This window comes from Hyperoodon ampullatus (assembly GCF_949752795.1).
Source record: "Hyperoodon ampullatus genome assembly, chromosome: 4".
NCBI lineage: Eukaryota > Metazoa > Chordata > Mammalia > Artiodactyla > Ziphiidae > Hyperoodon > Hyperoodon ampullatus.
Genome location: NC_136917.1, coordinates 94,217,073 through 94,233,843, shown reverse-complemented (window position 1 = coordinate 94,233,843; position 16,771 = coordinate 94,217,073). Strand labels below are relative to the sequence as shown.

The 16,771-nt window shown below is 37.8% G+C and overlaps 1 protein-coding gene across 3 annotated transcripts in view; it reads right to left on the bottom strand.

Moving 5' to 3' along the window:
• Positions 1-11,949: 11,949 nt before the first annotated feature.
• Positions 11,950-16,771, bottom strand: part of ST8SIA4 (ST8 alpha-N-acetyl-neuraminide alpha-2,8-sialyltransferase 4) — a gene marked incomplete at both ends in the record, with an annotated part of 98,177 nt that continues 93,355 nt past the window's right edge. For all 3 annotated transcript variants that reach the window (XM_079703105.1, XM_079703107.1, XM_079703106.1), the window contains one exon: positions 11,950-12,232. In XM_079703105.1, the coding sequence (XP_079559231.1) occupies positions 11,950-12,232 (283 nt within the window). The remainder of the gene's footprint in view (positions 12,233-16,771) is intronic.

The window sequence follows — 16,771 nt, the reverse complement described above, 5'->3', positions numbered from 1 at the left end:
ATCAAGGGTTCTATATTCTATTTTGTTATGAACATTCGTTAATATATATGTTAAGGTTTCTAATAACAAATAAGGTTATTTGTTATGAGAAACTAGTTCCTTGGAAACATTTCTAATATCTAGTGCGCTCAGTACACAGTACATCACAAATTCTTCTTGCCAGTAAAATTATTTTCTATTAATTATCACATCTTAGCATATCTAGGTGTCTGACTATACGAGGGTATGATTATTCTCTCTGGTTAACAGATAGTTTGAAAAGCAGAGATTTCACAGCAAGTGCAAGAGCCAGGCCAGGTCATGCCAGGCCTTGGGATCCTTCCTGAATAGACACAACCCGATTATTGACTGTGAAAGTCCCCCACAATTTATCAAAGAAGGACTGTGGGGAGCTGTGCTCTCCAAGTCAATAGTCATTAGCTCTATGTTGCTATTGAACACTTTAAAAGTGGCTCAGGAAAATCTATGAGTTCAATATGTTGGGAGAAGTCAACCTATGTGTCCCTGATGTTTTTCCCAACCAGGGCCCTGATTTTGATAAAAACAAGCTTCCTTGGTTGAGAGTTTTACCGTCTTTGCAGCTGGGGTAGTCAGATGATTAAGTTTTGGACCAGGTCCTCAGCTTTCTCTGACTTCAAAAGAAGAAGGCATCTGTGTGATCTCCCAGGGAGTCCCTTTCCTTATCTTTCGTATTACTTTTCAGTTGCCTGTCAATTAGTAGTAGCTTTTTATTATGTTTTTCTAGGGCATCAGTTATGGTGCTTAACAATAGCCATTCAATCCCATTGTCCTTAAAATGACCATTTCCCCTTTACCTGTTACTGGAGTTTGTATACCATCTGAATTCACTGGGTGGCCCAGAATTACATATCAACTACTTTATTTTAATTAATTTATTTTTTGGCCTTGCCACTCGGCATATGGGATCTTAGTTCACCAACCAGGGATGGAACTCGAGCCCTCTAAAGTGAGAGGGCGGAGTCTTAACCACTGGACCGCTAGGGAAGTCCCATATCAACTACTTCTAATGAACTGTTGTTTATCCCTCAGCTCACATCTATGGCCTCTTAGGGAGTTCCCTATGACCCAGTGACAGAGAGGGAAAATTCTGGTCTGGTTCTCAGATGGGTCAGCTTAATAGCTTGATGTAATCTGAAAATGTACACCTGCTGCACTTCAGCCAGTCTAGGTATGGTCCTACAGGACAGTGGTGAGAGAAAATCCTTCCAGTGAGCAGAGTTGGGAGTAGTATCCTTGGTCATTCACTTTGTTGAATTGGGACCTAGACAGACAAAGACTGGAAGACAGAAAAAAGGAAGTCTGGAGTATTATATGCAGATGGATTTGGGGAAGGCACAAAGTTTGTGGATTATTGTGCATCTCATATTAATGTCTGATAGAGACATAAAGCCTCTATCACAGAAGAGATGTTCAACTGCTAGGTGGACAAGATGGCCCATCCTGCTGATGTCAGTAAGCTCATTTCTCAGCCAGCACAATGTTTGTGCAATGGGCCAATGAACAGATTGTCCATGGTGGCTGAGATGGAACTGTGCATGGACCCAACACTGTGGGTTCCCTCTCCCTATGGCTGATTAGTTATTGTCACTGCTGGATGGATAACCTGTCAATGGCAGCAACCAGTGCAGGCCCTCAAGTTGAACAATTTGGAAGCATGTTGAAATTAGACCCTTTCAACCTTGGAGGAGGCAGTGATTTAATCCCACCAGAATTGACACAATTTTGGATATGAATTCCTACATACAGTACTTCTGCTAACCCTACCATCCAGGCTCTTACAAAATACCTAATTCATTGGGATGGGATCCTGCAAATTTCCTCAGATGAACAAGACAATTTTATGGCAAAAAAAGGTGAGGCAACGGGTGACTTACCATGGAATCTACTTGTCTCATTACACACCTTATCACCACAAAGTGCCAGACTAATGTGATAATGGAACTACCTCTTAACTGTTCAGTAAAATGACAGCTCAGAGCCAGAGCAGGTTTGGTATGCTGTTCTTTAAGATGTGCAATATCCATTAAACTAATGTCCAATATTTGGTGCTGTGTCCCTAATATCTAGAACATCAGTTTTGTAACCAACTAATAAAGGTTCAATTGGCTCCTCTTCCCATTACCCTTGTCAATCCATTTTGAAAATTGTGTTTCATGTACTCACAGTTTAGACTCTTTTAGCTTATAAGCCTTGATTTCTACTGTGGGAATGTTTTTTCCAGGGGACACAGTAAAGGTCTCAATGAAATGGAAGCTAGAATTACTGCCTTATCAAATTGGGCTGCTCATGCCAATGAACCAATAGGAAGGAAAGAGGTTCTGATGCTGGCAGGGTATTGACACTGATCATGACAAAGAGTTAGAGTGGGTGCTATTTGATGGGGAAGGGGGAGGGTATATCTGGGACCAGGAAGATTCACTGGGTGTGTCTTGGTGCTTCAGGGCCCAGAAATAAATCTGTGTGGATGATTGCAGCAATCAGGGTCTGCCACAGACAAGTCAACTAAGTGCTCAGACTCCTTGAAGATTTGGGTCACATCTTGGGCAAGAAACCCACACTAGCTGTAGTGAGGGAGCTCTGGGAAAGAAGATGATGAATACCAATTATGACGTGGAATGATTTACAGATGATGGGACTATAGCTGCCAAACTAATCCTCACGTATAAATTCTTCTGTAAAGTTTACAGTCAACTAACAATTTGGAGAGTTGGTTATGGATTGGAATTAATGGAGGGCCCAAGCCCATGCAAATGGTGCCCTGGAAGGACTATAGTAAACACCTTGTGTAGTATCTCATTTCTTCTCTGCCTCACCTCTCATTTCAGTCACTAATTCAGCAAACCATATTGTGCAGACATGTCAAGTGTGCATTGTCCACCTTGCATGTTCCTTGGGTGCTTTTCTAGCATATGCTTTGGGACACCTGTGGGAGTTAGCTTAAAATTCATATGTGCAACTCAGAAGTTCAGGGAATTTATGACTCATAAAGAAACTCTCAGTGGAAGGTAGGATCTGATGGGTAATTGCTTCCTCTTTACACCCCTTGAATCCTGAGATCCTTATCATAAATTTCCTCAGATAGTCCAAGTGGAATTGCACACTCAGTATTCACAGAAGCTGTCAATTTGAAAACATATCTTTATATAGGCTTTCTCTCCTTTACTGTTACACTTTCCCCATGTCTTAACCCACTCAATATTCTATAACAAAATATAATAAACTAGGTGGCTTATAAACAACAGACATTTATTTCTCACAGTTCTGGAGACTGGGAAGTCCAAGATTAAACCACCAGCAGATTGGTGTGTGGTTTGAGGGTCTGCTTCCTGGTTCAAAAACAGCCATCTTCTTGCTGTGTCCTCACGTGATGTAGGAGGTGAGGGAGCTCTCTTGAGTCTTTTCTATTAGGACACAAATCTCATTTATGAGGACACTACCCCCATGACCTCATCAACTCCCAGAGGCCCTCCACATACCATGACATTGGGGATTGGGTTTCAACATAGGAATTTTGGAGGGACACATATATTCAGTCTATGGTACCCTGGTTCCACACTTCTGCTTCCTGGAAGCATTTGCTCAATAGACTATTTACATTAAAACCCCTTTGAGTTGTGTTTTAAAAGGAACCTATACTGTGAATATGACGTACATATGCACATTTTTCTATGAATAGGTTCCTTAATTTTATTATCTCCACATGGCCATACATCTGCCACTTTACAAAGCATTGGAATTGATAAGATCTCTAGAGGTGTGGTGATAAAAGAAGACAAGAAAAATCTTACCGAAACACGTTTTAGGTAAGGACATAAAAAAAGGAGCCCACAGAGAAGAGAGAAGGCATGGTCATTGAATGAGAAGTAGTATTAGAAGGCTCCCATTCCACATCTTGGAAAGTTTGGGCATATGGATTTTCATATTCTGGAATCATCACAAAATCAAACTTAAAAGTCATGGTAATTTGGAAACATGTATTGAAGTGACAGAAATAAATCACTTTAAAAAGTCATTACTTGGAAGCAAGCACAAGATGCTTTCTTTTATGTGCATTCCTTCAAGTTGGAAATACAAAGTAAATATTAAGACAGAGACATTTGGAAGTGGAGGGTTTTGTATAGTGGATAATTTCAATAGGTCTGCGGTTACTTGGTCTTGGTAGTAAGTGCTTGGTTTAGGGTGAATTTCAGCTTTATTAAAACTTGTAATTCAACAATGATTCTGGGGAAGTATGGTTAGGAACGGGGTGTAAATTCCATAAGCAGGGATTGTTGAATATTTCAGTTTTTTAGGATAATAGTTTCTCAAACCCTACTCATTAGATTATAAAAACAAAAAAAGAAACAACAACAAAAAAACCCCACTGGGGGGCTTCCCTGGTGGCGCAGTGGTTGAGAGTCCGCCTGCCGATGCAGGGGACGCGGGTTCATTCCCTGGTCCGGGAGGATCCCACATGCTGCGGAGCGGCTGGGCCCGTGAGCCATGGCTGCTGAGCCTGCACGTCCGGAGCCTGTGCTACGCAACGGAAGAGGCCACAACAGTGAGAGGCCCGCGTACCGCAAAAAAAAAAAAAAAAAAAAAAAAACAAAAAACCCCACTGGGTCTTCTGTGTTAATGGAGTGTTGTTTGTCTTGATTTTACCACCTGACTACAAATCACCTTCAAAGTAGCCTGTGTTCTCTGCCTGGCCCCTTCTGTACTGCCCTAACTCTCTGGGCACCCTAGGAATAGAACACTTGCCACCAAAGGATATGATTATTTATTTTCATGTTTGTCTCTTTCATCTAAAATTTTATAACCACTAGAAAAGGTATTCCTCATGTTTCATAGAATGACTAATAGGTAGTATTACTTTACAAATGTTGAATAAATGTAACCATTTTATAAGATAAATTATTTTTAGATTTTACATGCCATCAAGATTTGCACATACATATTTAAAGAGTTGATAAACTCACATGAGAAAACATGCCATTAGTGTCTATAGAATTAAATAAAATTACCCCATAAATGAATGCCCAGTATATTGATAAAGAGTAGGACTGTGAACCATGAATACAGATGATTATTCTAACAACTCACAAGAACACTAACAATTACAATGTCTGTAGAAAAGCAGAAAGTATTTGTACTTTTCTTTTACTAAGCCTATATTTTACCTTTGAGAGCTCAGCAAATAGTCTTAAAATAAAAGCCCGTATTTTAAAGAAGAAAAACCTTGACTTATTAGGAGAGCCTTCAGAAACATTTCTTCATATATGTACATGGTAAATATTACACATTGGAGCCTGCATCTACCCTGTTATTGTTCTCTACCTGAGAGACAAGCGATCTATTTGAACACAATGACCATCTGACCAAATGACGGAGATGGACGAACATAGAATCCAAAGCAGCACAACTCTGGTGGTAGTGATCTTTCCTGGAAAACATCTGCTACCAGCTGAGTGTGTTTACATTTTGGCAGCACTGGCAGATGTGCTCATAGACAGCCCATCTGTGTGGTGATGGAGGCTGGAGCTAAGGAAGCTGGGCCGGACAGACAGCAGAGACACAGCTTACTATAATAACACTGAGTTGTTCCAGAAAATGCAAATTAGCACCTGATAGCATGTTTTTTCCTTCCTGTGCTATTAATGTTTTAAAGCTAACTAATTTGTGTATTGCCCAGTATAAGCAATAAAGTTTAGGTTTGGGACTGCTCTTAGGAATGTAGTCATGGTATGATTACTATTTTAGAAAAGAGAGTAATTGTTACTGTAAAAATTAATGTAAAAAGTTTAGAGAATAAATATATGTTTAAAATATTTTCCTATTTGAAAATATTATTCAAAAAATATTTTGGCCTGTGGGAAAAGAAAACACTGAATAAAGTAAGCATCGACCTTTCTAACTGAAGCTTCTTATCTGTTCTCTTCTTTTGTGTTGTTTGCTGTATTCAGAAGTGTTATCCAAAATCTGTTCTGAAGAACATAATTTCATACTTAATGGAAGTTATATAGAAAATTATCCATGACTTTTTAAACAATAGAAATATCTCTCTTTATCTCAAGATTTCTCTGATCTTTTTCTATGTTAATGTATTTTCTGAATCGCCAAGGAAGAGATATACAGAGTTGTCATCCACTGAGCACATTTTTGTGGAGCATGTCCTGGACCAGTGTTCTCTTGTGTTCACTTGAGAAATTCCACTTTGGGGACTGAATCAGAAATCAGCAATCTGGAAGCAAAAATATTTTAAAAAGAGATATTTATGTTAGCATTAGATTCTTTCACATAATTTATTGATTGAGATTCCAGAAATTAAGTACCTAAGTGATGGAAATCTATCTTTTAAGAATGGATTGAATAATACTTATAGTCTTCTATCTGAGTGTATTTATTTATTTATTTGTTTTGCTTTCATGAACTCATGCACGATGAAGCCAGTATATAGGGGAAATCATTAAACTGCTCCTTAATTTGGAGATTAGGTTACTTCCATTCTCAGGAAAAGAAGGAAACTAGTAAAAAAAAAAAAAATCAATATAAAATGGATGAACTTAGTCATCTGCAGAATTTCAACCTTAAGATATTTCTGTAAATATCATCTAATGCTAAATTGCTAATGGAGATGAAACACCCAGATTCAATTAAAATGTTTGTATAGAAATCTCATAATTAGACTCTAAAATAACTGCAGTATGATAAATTTTGTGGTACATAAAGTCAGATTCTAACATAACAGTAATCCAGCTTGCATGAAAAAAATACAGGAAGAGTTTGGAGCAAGAATTATCAGTGTTTATGCAGCACCATCCAGGAGACACTCCCCTGGCAGGCACAGTTCTTCTTGTTATTAGAGATAATCATTTATTTTTCACTTACTAGACTGCCCCAAAGTCTATATTATATACCCTGCCTATAGACTTACCTCAACTTTTAATCTGTGCTCCATAAATAATGACTTATTTGCAAACTAAGTTTCCCAGGAAACTTCTTGACAGTTAAAAAGTATTGGCATCAAAGTCTGATCATTAAGAAGGTGGACGCTGAAGTCAGACAGACCACTTGGATTCAAATCCTTGTTTTCTCACTTCTGAGCTTTGTGACCTTCAGCAAATCACATAATCTCACATCTATAAAAATGGGATATTACAGCTCGCATCTCACAGGATCATGATGAGGTCTGATTATATCCCAAGAATACAAAGGGATTCCCCACTGTATATGGATTTTTGAAAGTAAAAGTTAATTATGCAAATGAAAATAAGATTGATATTCATCAACCATTGTTAATAGTTCATTGTTGGTCTCTAGCAGATGTTTCAAAATTACAAAAGGTTAAAAGTGACCTCATGAAAACAAAGTTAATAATTTCTGGAGACAATAGTGCAGTCTGAAAACATAGACTAGCCAGTTCTAGAAAGCCATGGAAGATTTAAATATGTGGTTTTCAGAATCATCCCCTGGAAGGTGAACTGCAAACAGCAGCAAGTGAGTGTAAGAGCAGTCAACATCACAAGTCACAGTGAAGCCATATGAATGTGCAATGTGTAAGGAGACACTGGCTTCTTCAGCCACGAAGCTGGAGTGACCCACTGACAACAGTCAGTGGGAATACAAATTGGATATAAATGACTGTAACTTGTGTAACACTCCATTCCCTCAACCACAAACAGAATGCACTACACAGAAAACTGTCAAGGATCTCCTGATGTTCATGGGCTTTTGATATTGTTCATATTTCCAGGTATACACTTTAAATAAATGATTTGCCAAATTGCCAATGGCTGGGGCTGAGGGGGAGGGAAAACAGAAGCACTAGCTAAAGCTTGTTAAAGCTTTACACTACCTTATGTTGACATGTAAAGTGGAACAGAGGTCTTAGATATAAGAGATGAGAGAAAAATTGAAAAAAAATGGGGGTTTAATTTATTTTACAGTTTTACAAATGATAAAACAGTAACACCCAATTGCTATACATAAACAAAAGGGAAACAGAATGAACTTGACAGAATAAACCTCATCTTTCAATTCCACAAATGATGTAAGAAATACTCAGTAGCAATTATCCTGTGCAGCAATACTATCTCTGTAAACTCTTTTTTTTTCCCCCTGCTATATACATTTGAAACACTTGTGCTTTTGCCTACACAAAGAAACAGTATTTATTAAAAAGTGCTACTTAAATGGGGAGACACAGAGTCTGGAGCCACAATCTGAAAACTGCAATTCAAATACATTGCCAGCTTGAAGACTTTTTTTTAATTTTTTTTTTTTTAAAGATTTGGATACACTAGACCCTTATTGTAACTCTAGGTATGAACAATGTAGAATTCAGTTATAAATAGATCCCTTTAAAGCAGGTTAGCAACTGAAGTTTCAAAAGAACTTCTTTATTCTAAAGTGGTCTTATCTCCAGAGTGCTTCACAGTGCAGGCCCCGAAGACATTAGCATAACACAAATCTAGTGTGTGTATATTACAGACTAAGTGTGTATACACACAGACACACATATATAACATTGTATATATGCATCACACATGTCTATTTGTACTATGCAGATATATCTATAACACATATATAATAAAATATCTATTTCTAGGTGGGCTTTATTTGGATTTTCTTCCATCAAATAGGAACAATAACTCTCGCTCCATCTGTCCAATGTTGGTATATTGATGTCTGATGGGGAAACTCTCAAACTTGTAGAGGTAACAACTAACTATACATAACTCTTCCTACACCCCTTCCACAACTATATATACTCCAACAATAACCACATGAAGACAATTCTTTTATGAACCAAATACCACACTGTGTGCATTATGACTAACTGGCTCAATTAGAAATAAATTACTTTGTTCACCCTTTTCCTGTGTAGTAGCTTAATAACTAGTTGGTATGTACACTACCTATAGCATTATTTAAATAAATTGTTTCTGTAAGCATATACGTAGAAATTCCCATTAGCAACTGATATATATTTCATATGATATACAATACACAAAGACATTTGAATGCCCAGCACCTTCTTTCAGACAGAAAAACTTCCACAGTCATTTCATCAGTCCTGTGGGCTGAATCATTAGATTTGCCCAGAGAAGTCTGTTACTGATTTATTATTTTTATACCAGCAACTTAATTTTAAGTATAGAACAGGCTGGGTAATAATGATGAAAATGCTTCCATGGCCTCTTCATGTCAACAGCACAGTAACAACCATGTTCTCTAAAGGACAGGAATATTTCACAATCAGCTGCCTGAGCATTGCCAGGTACAGGTTTAAATCGTGAAAAGGAAATAAAATATTAAAGAAGTGAACGTATGATAGTCTCAAAAGAAAAAAGACCCCAGATATTTCAAGTATGTATAATTTGATTTCATCATCATCCCTTTTGCCCCCTGATTGGTTAAATCTCAATTCTTTTTCTTATTCTTGCTGTTAGCCTTCAGTGATTTCCTTGCCCTATCCCCGCAAGAAGGCCACAGTGGATCGCGAAGGGGAAGGGGAGATGGAAAGGTATACAACAGGGAATGAATTGGTTTTGTACAGTTTGTCTTCTTTGAACACTAAATGCCTTTAATTGAATTCATTCTTGAGTATTGAAAGTTCCCTGAGATGAACAAAAGTAGTCTCAGTCGATACTGAAGCCCTTTTTATATGCTGAGCATTTTCAGAACTGGGCACTGTATTTAGAGAACACAAAGCATAGGGTAACAAAGCAATGTGAAGCTAAAAAGGCACTACTCAATGCATTTATGAGATAAACAATGCACAGAACAGTGAATATCTGGGATGCTTTTACTGTGGCCTTAAAATTGTTTAAACGTATTTGTTGAAAATGCAGTAAAAATGGCAAGGTACCTTGCTGCTGCTTTTTAAGACATACTTTTTATGAGTTCTGACATGTATTTTATCTACAAGAATTTACCGTGACTTCAAAATTTTTATTGAATTCAAATTAAAGGCTACTCAAACAACTTGTCTGCAAACAGTCCAAATTAAGTAATTACCTACTTTTGATTCATTGGGTAAATCAGACTTTTCAACTTTACATTCAAAATATGTATCTAGTACTTTAAAAACTTCCAAGAGCTAAGAGGTTCAATGATAAAAGTACATCATATTCTATCCATTTTAAGCTATGTGTCTTTATGGATTCTATTTTATGGATTCTATTTTGTTTTCTTAGAGACACAAATTCTCAGCAAATATAATCTTCTGTATCTCAAGGTTCTATAATATTTTTTAAAAGAATACCACATATTATTAAGATCTTGAGAACTGTAGTACTGTGAATATCCTTTTTCTTGATAACATATATATACATATTCTTTATGCTATTCATTCTTTTTCAGACGGTCTTCCCTAAGAAACAAAACATACATATTCCTCATGCTATTTCTTCTTTTCTCAGGCTGCCTTCCCTAAGAAACAAGAAGTAATCTATGTTGTTTCAGGTCAAGAGTAGAAATGGGAACGCAGTATTTCTGCTTTCTAAAGAAACAATTTACCATCAGAATTACCTACCAGCATAGTAATTACCAGAAATTGGCCTACTGGTCAATTCTGTTATGTGTTAAAATGTTTAAAAATCACTTTATAAACAATTTCATGTGTTTCTCTGAAAACACATTAATGTGATAATGTGAATAAATTTAACTATAGAAAAAATATTGGTCAATTTAATTAATCTGAAGTGCAAAATACTGATGTACAGTTTAATTGTTAAACCTCTTAAAATTAATCATCTCCATGATGCAAACAATACTCTATTAATCATATTATTTCTGCACTAAGAAAATTTAACAATAATCTAGAGAGCATGCCAATCTTTCCATCTGAATAACAAGGGGGATATCAAAGAAAAGTCACATTTCAGCCCTATCAAACATTTATTCTAATGGGCAAAATGCTTCCACAAAATCATTATGAAGTATAAAAGCTGTGGAAACTTCCTTCAAATAAAAATAAAGTTTGAATTTGGAAAATTTAAAATACCTAGAGACAACTTTCTCTTTAGTAGCATAATAATATATTAATATGTTATTTTCATGAAAGGAAAATGGTTTGTTTTGTAGATACATCAGTATAATCTTTGGTACCAAAAGAACATTTTTTTCCTGCTAATTTTACCATCTCAAATGACAGAGTTTATCTTTCCTTTAGAATGGCTCAAAATTACTGAGTGATACAGGTTATCTGGTACCTTCTACACCGTTGGGAAAAAACCTGGAGGTTTAGAGCTGTGCAAAATAAAACTTTTTTTACAAAGTCATTGTGTGATAACCCTTTAAAAATATAAGAACTTTAAAAATGATCACTTGAGGGTTATTTATCTCATTCATTTTTATCTCAGAAGGATTTTTGAAGCACCCCAATACCCAAACCAAAAGAGATTCCAGAAGGCAAACGGAACAGAAACAAAAACATAAAGTTCATGATCGGACTCAGAATCCTGACTGAAGGCATTTACTTGAGTTATTTAATCTTATGGATTTCACTGCTTAAACTGTTTCCATCTTGATTTCTGCTGACAGGACGGTTCAGTTTCCCCAAGGGCTGAGTTGTGTTCCTGGATTCCTCTTCTCATGTGCTTGGCATTGCAGTGGCAGCCCAACAGTGATGAACATTTTTGCTTCATTAACTAATGACAAGTGCATTGTTGGATCTTGTAAACACTACTGATTATACATTCAAACTGTGTTCTTAGTGGAAGTGGCACTTACTAGGACCCTTGAAGTCAAAATACTTAATTTTCAGAGCACTTTGCAGGTATTTCATCAGTTGGTAGTGCATTTCTCATGAACGTCCTTTATCACCTTTCAGATAAGTGGTGGATGCTGAAACCCAGTCTTGTTTTGGATCCTGTTTTCAAATCTTAGGAAGCATCTTCAGAAAAGAAGTGCATATTCAGTCTGTTTGTATGTTTCAGATGTGCTTTATTGCTTTATGCACTTTCCTGTTGTCAGTTTCAGAGCTCCTCTATTATGTAGCACATTTAATGTTTTGAATTCTAATGGCATTCTATGAGGGCTTGCATTGGAAAAGTACCTGTATTTTAAGTCATCATAGTAATGATATTTGACAGCTTTTCCATTCAGATCCTTAGGGAATGGCCAGAATCCATACAGGTGAATTTCATCACAGAATCTCGTGGCTAGGGTATACATGAGCAGACCTGTGCTGGGTCTTTTGATGGGAACTTTGTTTGTCAGCCAGTAACTGGGGAAAAAAACATACACACAAGAGAAGAATTTAGAGAAATGTTCAACATACCCTATAGCAAGTACACTGTGTATAATCAAAGTAAATGAAGTTTGAAAAGTAACTGTATGAATGACATTCAAAAGACTGCTGAAGAAATAATATATTTCTTAAGCATTTAGAAGGTTGAATGCATTTATTTTATCTTTCTTATCCAAGGGACCTGGAATGTGGGTAAATATTACTGTGGAATCTTGTATTCAAAAAGAACTAGAACAAAACATTTATATAACCTACAGAGTAGAATCTTCTCAGAAAGGGTTAAATATGACTGCAAAAGGCACAATAATTGGGCAGTGATTAAGTAATTTTCCTAGAAAAAGAAGATTTGAAACTATGCCTATAGGTTTTCAAAATCTTTAATTTTTCAATTAAAAATCCAAACAAATAAATGCTTTACCTGTATTATACTAACTGACTTATTCAACTCCAATTTCTAAGTCACATTTTACAAAAGCTAATTAAGAATAGTGCCTCAACCCACAGAACAACATAACACAAATAACAAATATTTGTAAATAGTTCACCACTTATGCCATTTAAAATTTTGTTAGATAAGCAAACATATTTCAGTGCTGATAAGTATTTTATACTATTCGTTAAAAAAGGCAATAGGGCTTCCCTGGTGGCGCAGTGGTTGAGAGTCCGCCTGCCGATGCAGGGGACGCGGGTTTGTGCCCCGGTCCGGGAAGGTCCCACATGCTGCCGAGCGGCTGGGCCCGTGAGCCGTGGCCGCTGGGCCTGCGCGTCCGGAGCCTGTGTTCCGCAACGGGAGGGGCCGCAACAGTGAGAGGCCCGCGTACCACAAAAAAAAAAAAAAAAAAAAAAAAAGGCAATAAAATACTCCAAAATGTTTGATCCACCACTGTTGCCAAACTTTCTTCACCTGAAAAACATGCACACTCACAAGTTAATCATTACCTCTGGCAGGGAAGGAGGTGCCGATACTTCTTGGCACATTCATTATCTTATGTGGAATCAGCTAAAAGTTAAGGAAGAGCGTGGATTTTCTCTGACATTCAAAGTTGTACAGTTATAAATAAAGTTAATAAATTGTTTGGTATTTTTATTTTTGTTTTTATTATCTCCTATTCAGGGAAATATATACCTGGTGATCCAAATATGAGGGGAAGATTGTTCAATTCTGGCCGTTGCTGTGCTTAAATATTTGCCTCTGATTTTACATAATATTATTTTCTTTTTCTTAAAAAAAAATAATTTATGAAGCTTTCCAGGCTGGATCAAATACATGTAAACTACTGAATATGAAAAAAGCCCAATTTCGTTTTATTTCATTTGGTTAAAGAAATATTGGTTAAAGAAATATTCAAACCTCACTACAAACATCCAAAAAAGGGAAAAATATACTTAACCATTATTATTCCTGTTTTTTTTTTCCTTCTTTTTCACCCTTCCTTTGAACCAGGTTTGACCTTTCACATTTTTAATTTTTCCTGTTGGGTGAAGGCCATGTGCTGAATGTTGTGAGCAATGTGAAATGCATTACGAGCCTTTTGTTAACACAAGTGTTTTGAGAAAGCATATTCTCAGTAAAGAGGATTCATAAGGAATTGTTAGAGAACATCTAAGAATTTTATCATAACCCAAAGGTATGAAAAGCCATAGCACATATATTGTTTACATCTTGAAGAAATCACAGACAGATTTCATGCAAGGAGAATAGTAAAACCACAGTCTGAAGGCTTTGAAGAAACTTTGAAACAGCCTGAAGCTCTCTCAGCTCTGAGAAAGCAGGTGTTCTTAACATGAAATGGTTATTATAGGAAAGTTTGGTGAGCATGATTTGTGTGTGGTTACAAATGCCAGCTGAGGCAGTTGGTTAGTTTTAAAAAGTGCATTTATTTATACATTTTTAAAGTGACTGAAGCAAATTCATACTCAGTCAAAAAAATGATTATTTCCATCAGGGAATGTCAATTATTGGAAATAGTTTGGTAGTATGAAGGTCATGCTGAATTATCTTATTTCTAAAGTGGGGAAAAATAGCTAGGAGAATATAATGTAATGCTATATCATTTGTATGGTACCCCAAGGTCACATTATATGTAATTACAAGATCACATTATAAATAAGCTTTGTGATGTTTGGCTTATAACAGTTTGAATAATTTCAAAGAAAAATAAACTACCGATTTGTCAGGACGTTTTTGGAGAAACAATGCAAAACAAATGGCTCTTATTGATTTCTAAAAAGAAATCAGAGGGAAATAGGCCTTAACAAATAAATTAACAGATAAATTGAAATAAAACCTTAAAGCAGGTCAAGAACTACCGTCATAAGTAGTAACTTTCTGTGAAATTAAAAAAAATAAGGAGAGAGGAGCTTCAAGATGGCGGAAGAGTAAGACGCAGAGATCACCTTCCTCTCCACAGTTACATCAGAAATACATCTACATGTGGAACAACTCCTACAGAACACCTACTGAATGCTGGCAGAAGACCTCAGACCTCCCAAAAGGCAAGAAACTCCCCACGTACCTGGGTAGGGCAAAAGAAAAAAGACAAAACAGAGACAAAAGGATAGGGACGTGACCCGTACCAGTGGGAGGGAGCTGTGAAGGAGGAAAGGTTTCCACACACTAGGAAGACCCTTCGTGGGCGGAGACAGTGGGGAGACGAGGGGGGAAGATTCGGAACCACGGAGGAGAGCACAGCAGCAGGGGTGCGGAGGGCAAAGCGGAGAGATTCCCGCACAGAGGATTGGTGCCGACCGGCACTGACCAGCCCGAGAGGCTTGTCGGCTCACCTGCCGGGGCGGGCAGGGCTGGGAGCTGAGGCTCCGGCTTCAGAGGTCTGATCGCAGGGAGAGGACTGGGGTTGGCGTCATGAACACAGCCTGAAGCGGCTAGTGCGTCACAGATAGCCGGGAGGGAGTCCGGGAAAAGGTCTGGAACTGCCGAAGAGGCAAGAGACTTTTTCTTGCCTCTTTGTTTCCTGGTGCGTGAGGAGAGGGGATTAAGAGTGCAGCTTGAAGGAGCTCCAGAGACGGGTGCAAGCTGCGGCTGTCAGCACGGACCCCAGAAACGGGCATGAGTCGCTAAGGCTGCTGCTGCTGCCACCAAGAAGACTGTGTGCGAGCACAGGTCACTCTCCACACCTCCCTTCCAGGGAGACTGTGCAGCCCGCCACAGCCAGGGTCCCGTGATCCAGGGACAACTTCCCCGGGAGAACACAGGGCGCGCCTCAGGCTGGTGCAACATCATGCCAGCCTCTGCCACTGCAGGCTCACCCCGCATCCGTACCCCTCCATTCCCCCGGCCTGAGTGAGCCAGAGGCCCCGAATCTGCTCCTTTAACACCGTCCTGTCTGAGAGAAGAACTGACAACCTCAGGCGGCCTACACACAGAGGCAGGGCCAAATCCAAATCCGGGGTTCACCCCAGGAGCTGTGCGAACAAAGAAGAGAAAGGGAAATTTCTCTCAGCAGCCTCGGGAGCAGAGGATTAAATATCCACAATCAACTTGATGTACCCTGCATCTGTGGAATACCGAATAGACAACAAATCATCCCAAATTGAGGAGGTGGACTTTGGGAGCAAAGATATATATATATTTTTCCCTTTTTCTCTTTTTGTGAGTGTGTATGTGTATGCTACTGTGTGTGATTTTGTCTTTATAGCTTTACTTTTACCATTTGTCCTAGGGTTCTGTCTGTCATTTTTTTGTTTAACTTTAAAAAATTTTTTATTAATAATTATTTTTTAGTTTAATGACTTTATTTCACTTTATTTTATTTTATTTTATGTTCTTTCTTTCTTTCTTTCTTTGTATTTTTTCTCCCTTTTAATCAGAGCCATGTGGATGAAAGGCTTTTGGTGCTCCAGCTAGGCATCAGGGCTGTGCCTCTGAGGTGGGAGAGCCAACTTCAGGACGCTGGTCCACAAGAGACCTCCCAGCTCCACATAATATCAATGGCGAAAATCTCCCAGATATCTCCATCTCAATGCCAAGACCCAGCTTCACTCAACGACCAACAAGCTACAGTGCTGGACACCCTATGCCAAAGAAAAACAAAATTCAGCACCACCACTCAGCTTTACAACAAATGCTAAAGGAACTTTTCTAGGCAAGAAACACAAAAGAAGGAAAAGACCTACAAAAACAAACCCAAAACAATTAAGAAAATGGTAATAGGAACATACATATCAATAATTACCTTAAATGTAAATGGATTAAATGCTCAAACCAAAAGACATAGACTGGCTGAATGGATACAAAAACAAGACCCGTATATATGCCGTCTACAAGAGACCCACTTCAGACCTAGGGAAACATACAGACTGAAAGTGAGGGGATGGAAAAAGATATTCCATGCAAACGGAAATCAAAAGAAAGCTGGAGTAGCAATTCTCATATCAGACAAAATAGACTTTAAAATAAAGACTATTACAAGAGACAAAGAAGGACACTACATAATGATCAAGGGATTGATCCAAGAAGAAAATATAACAATTGTAAATATTTATGCACCCAACATA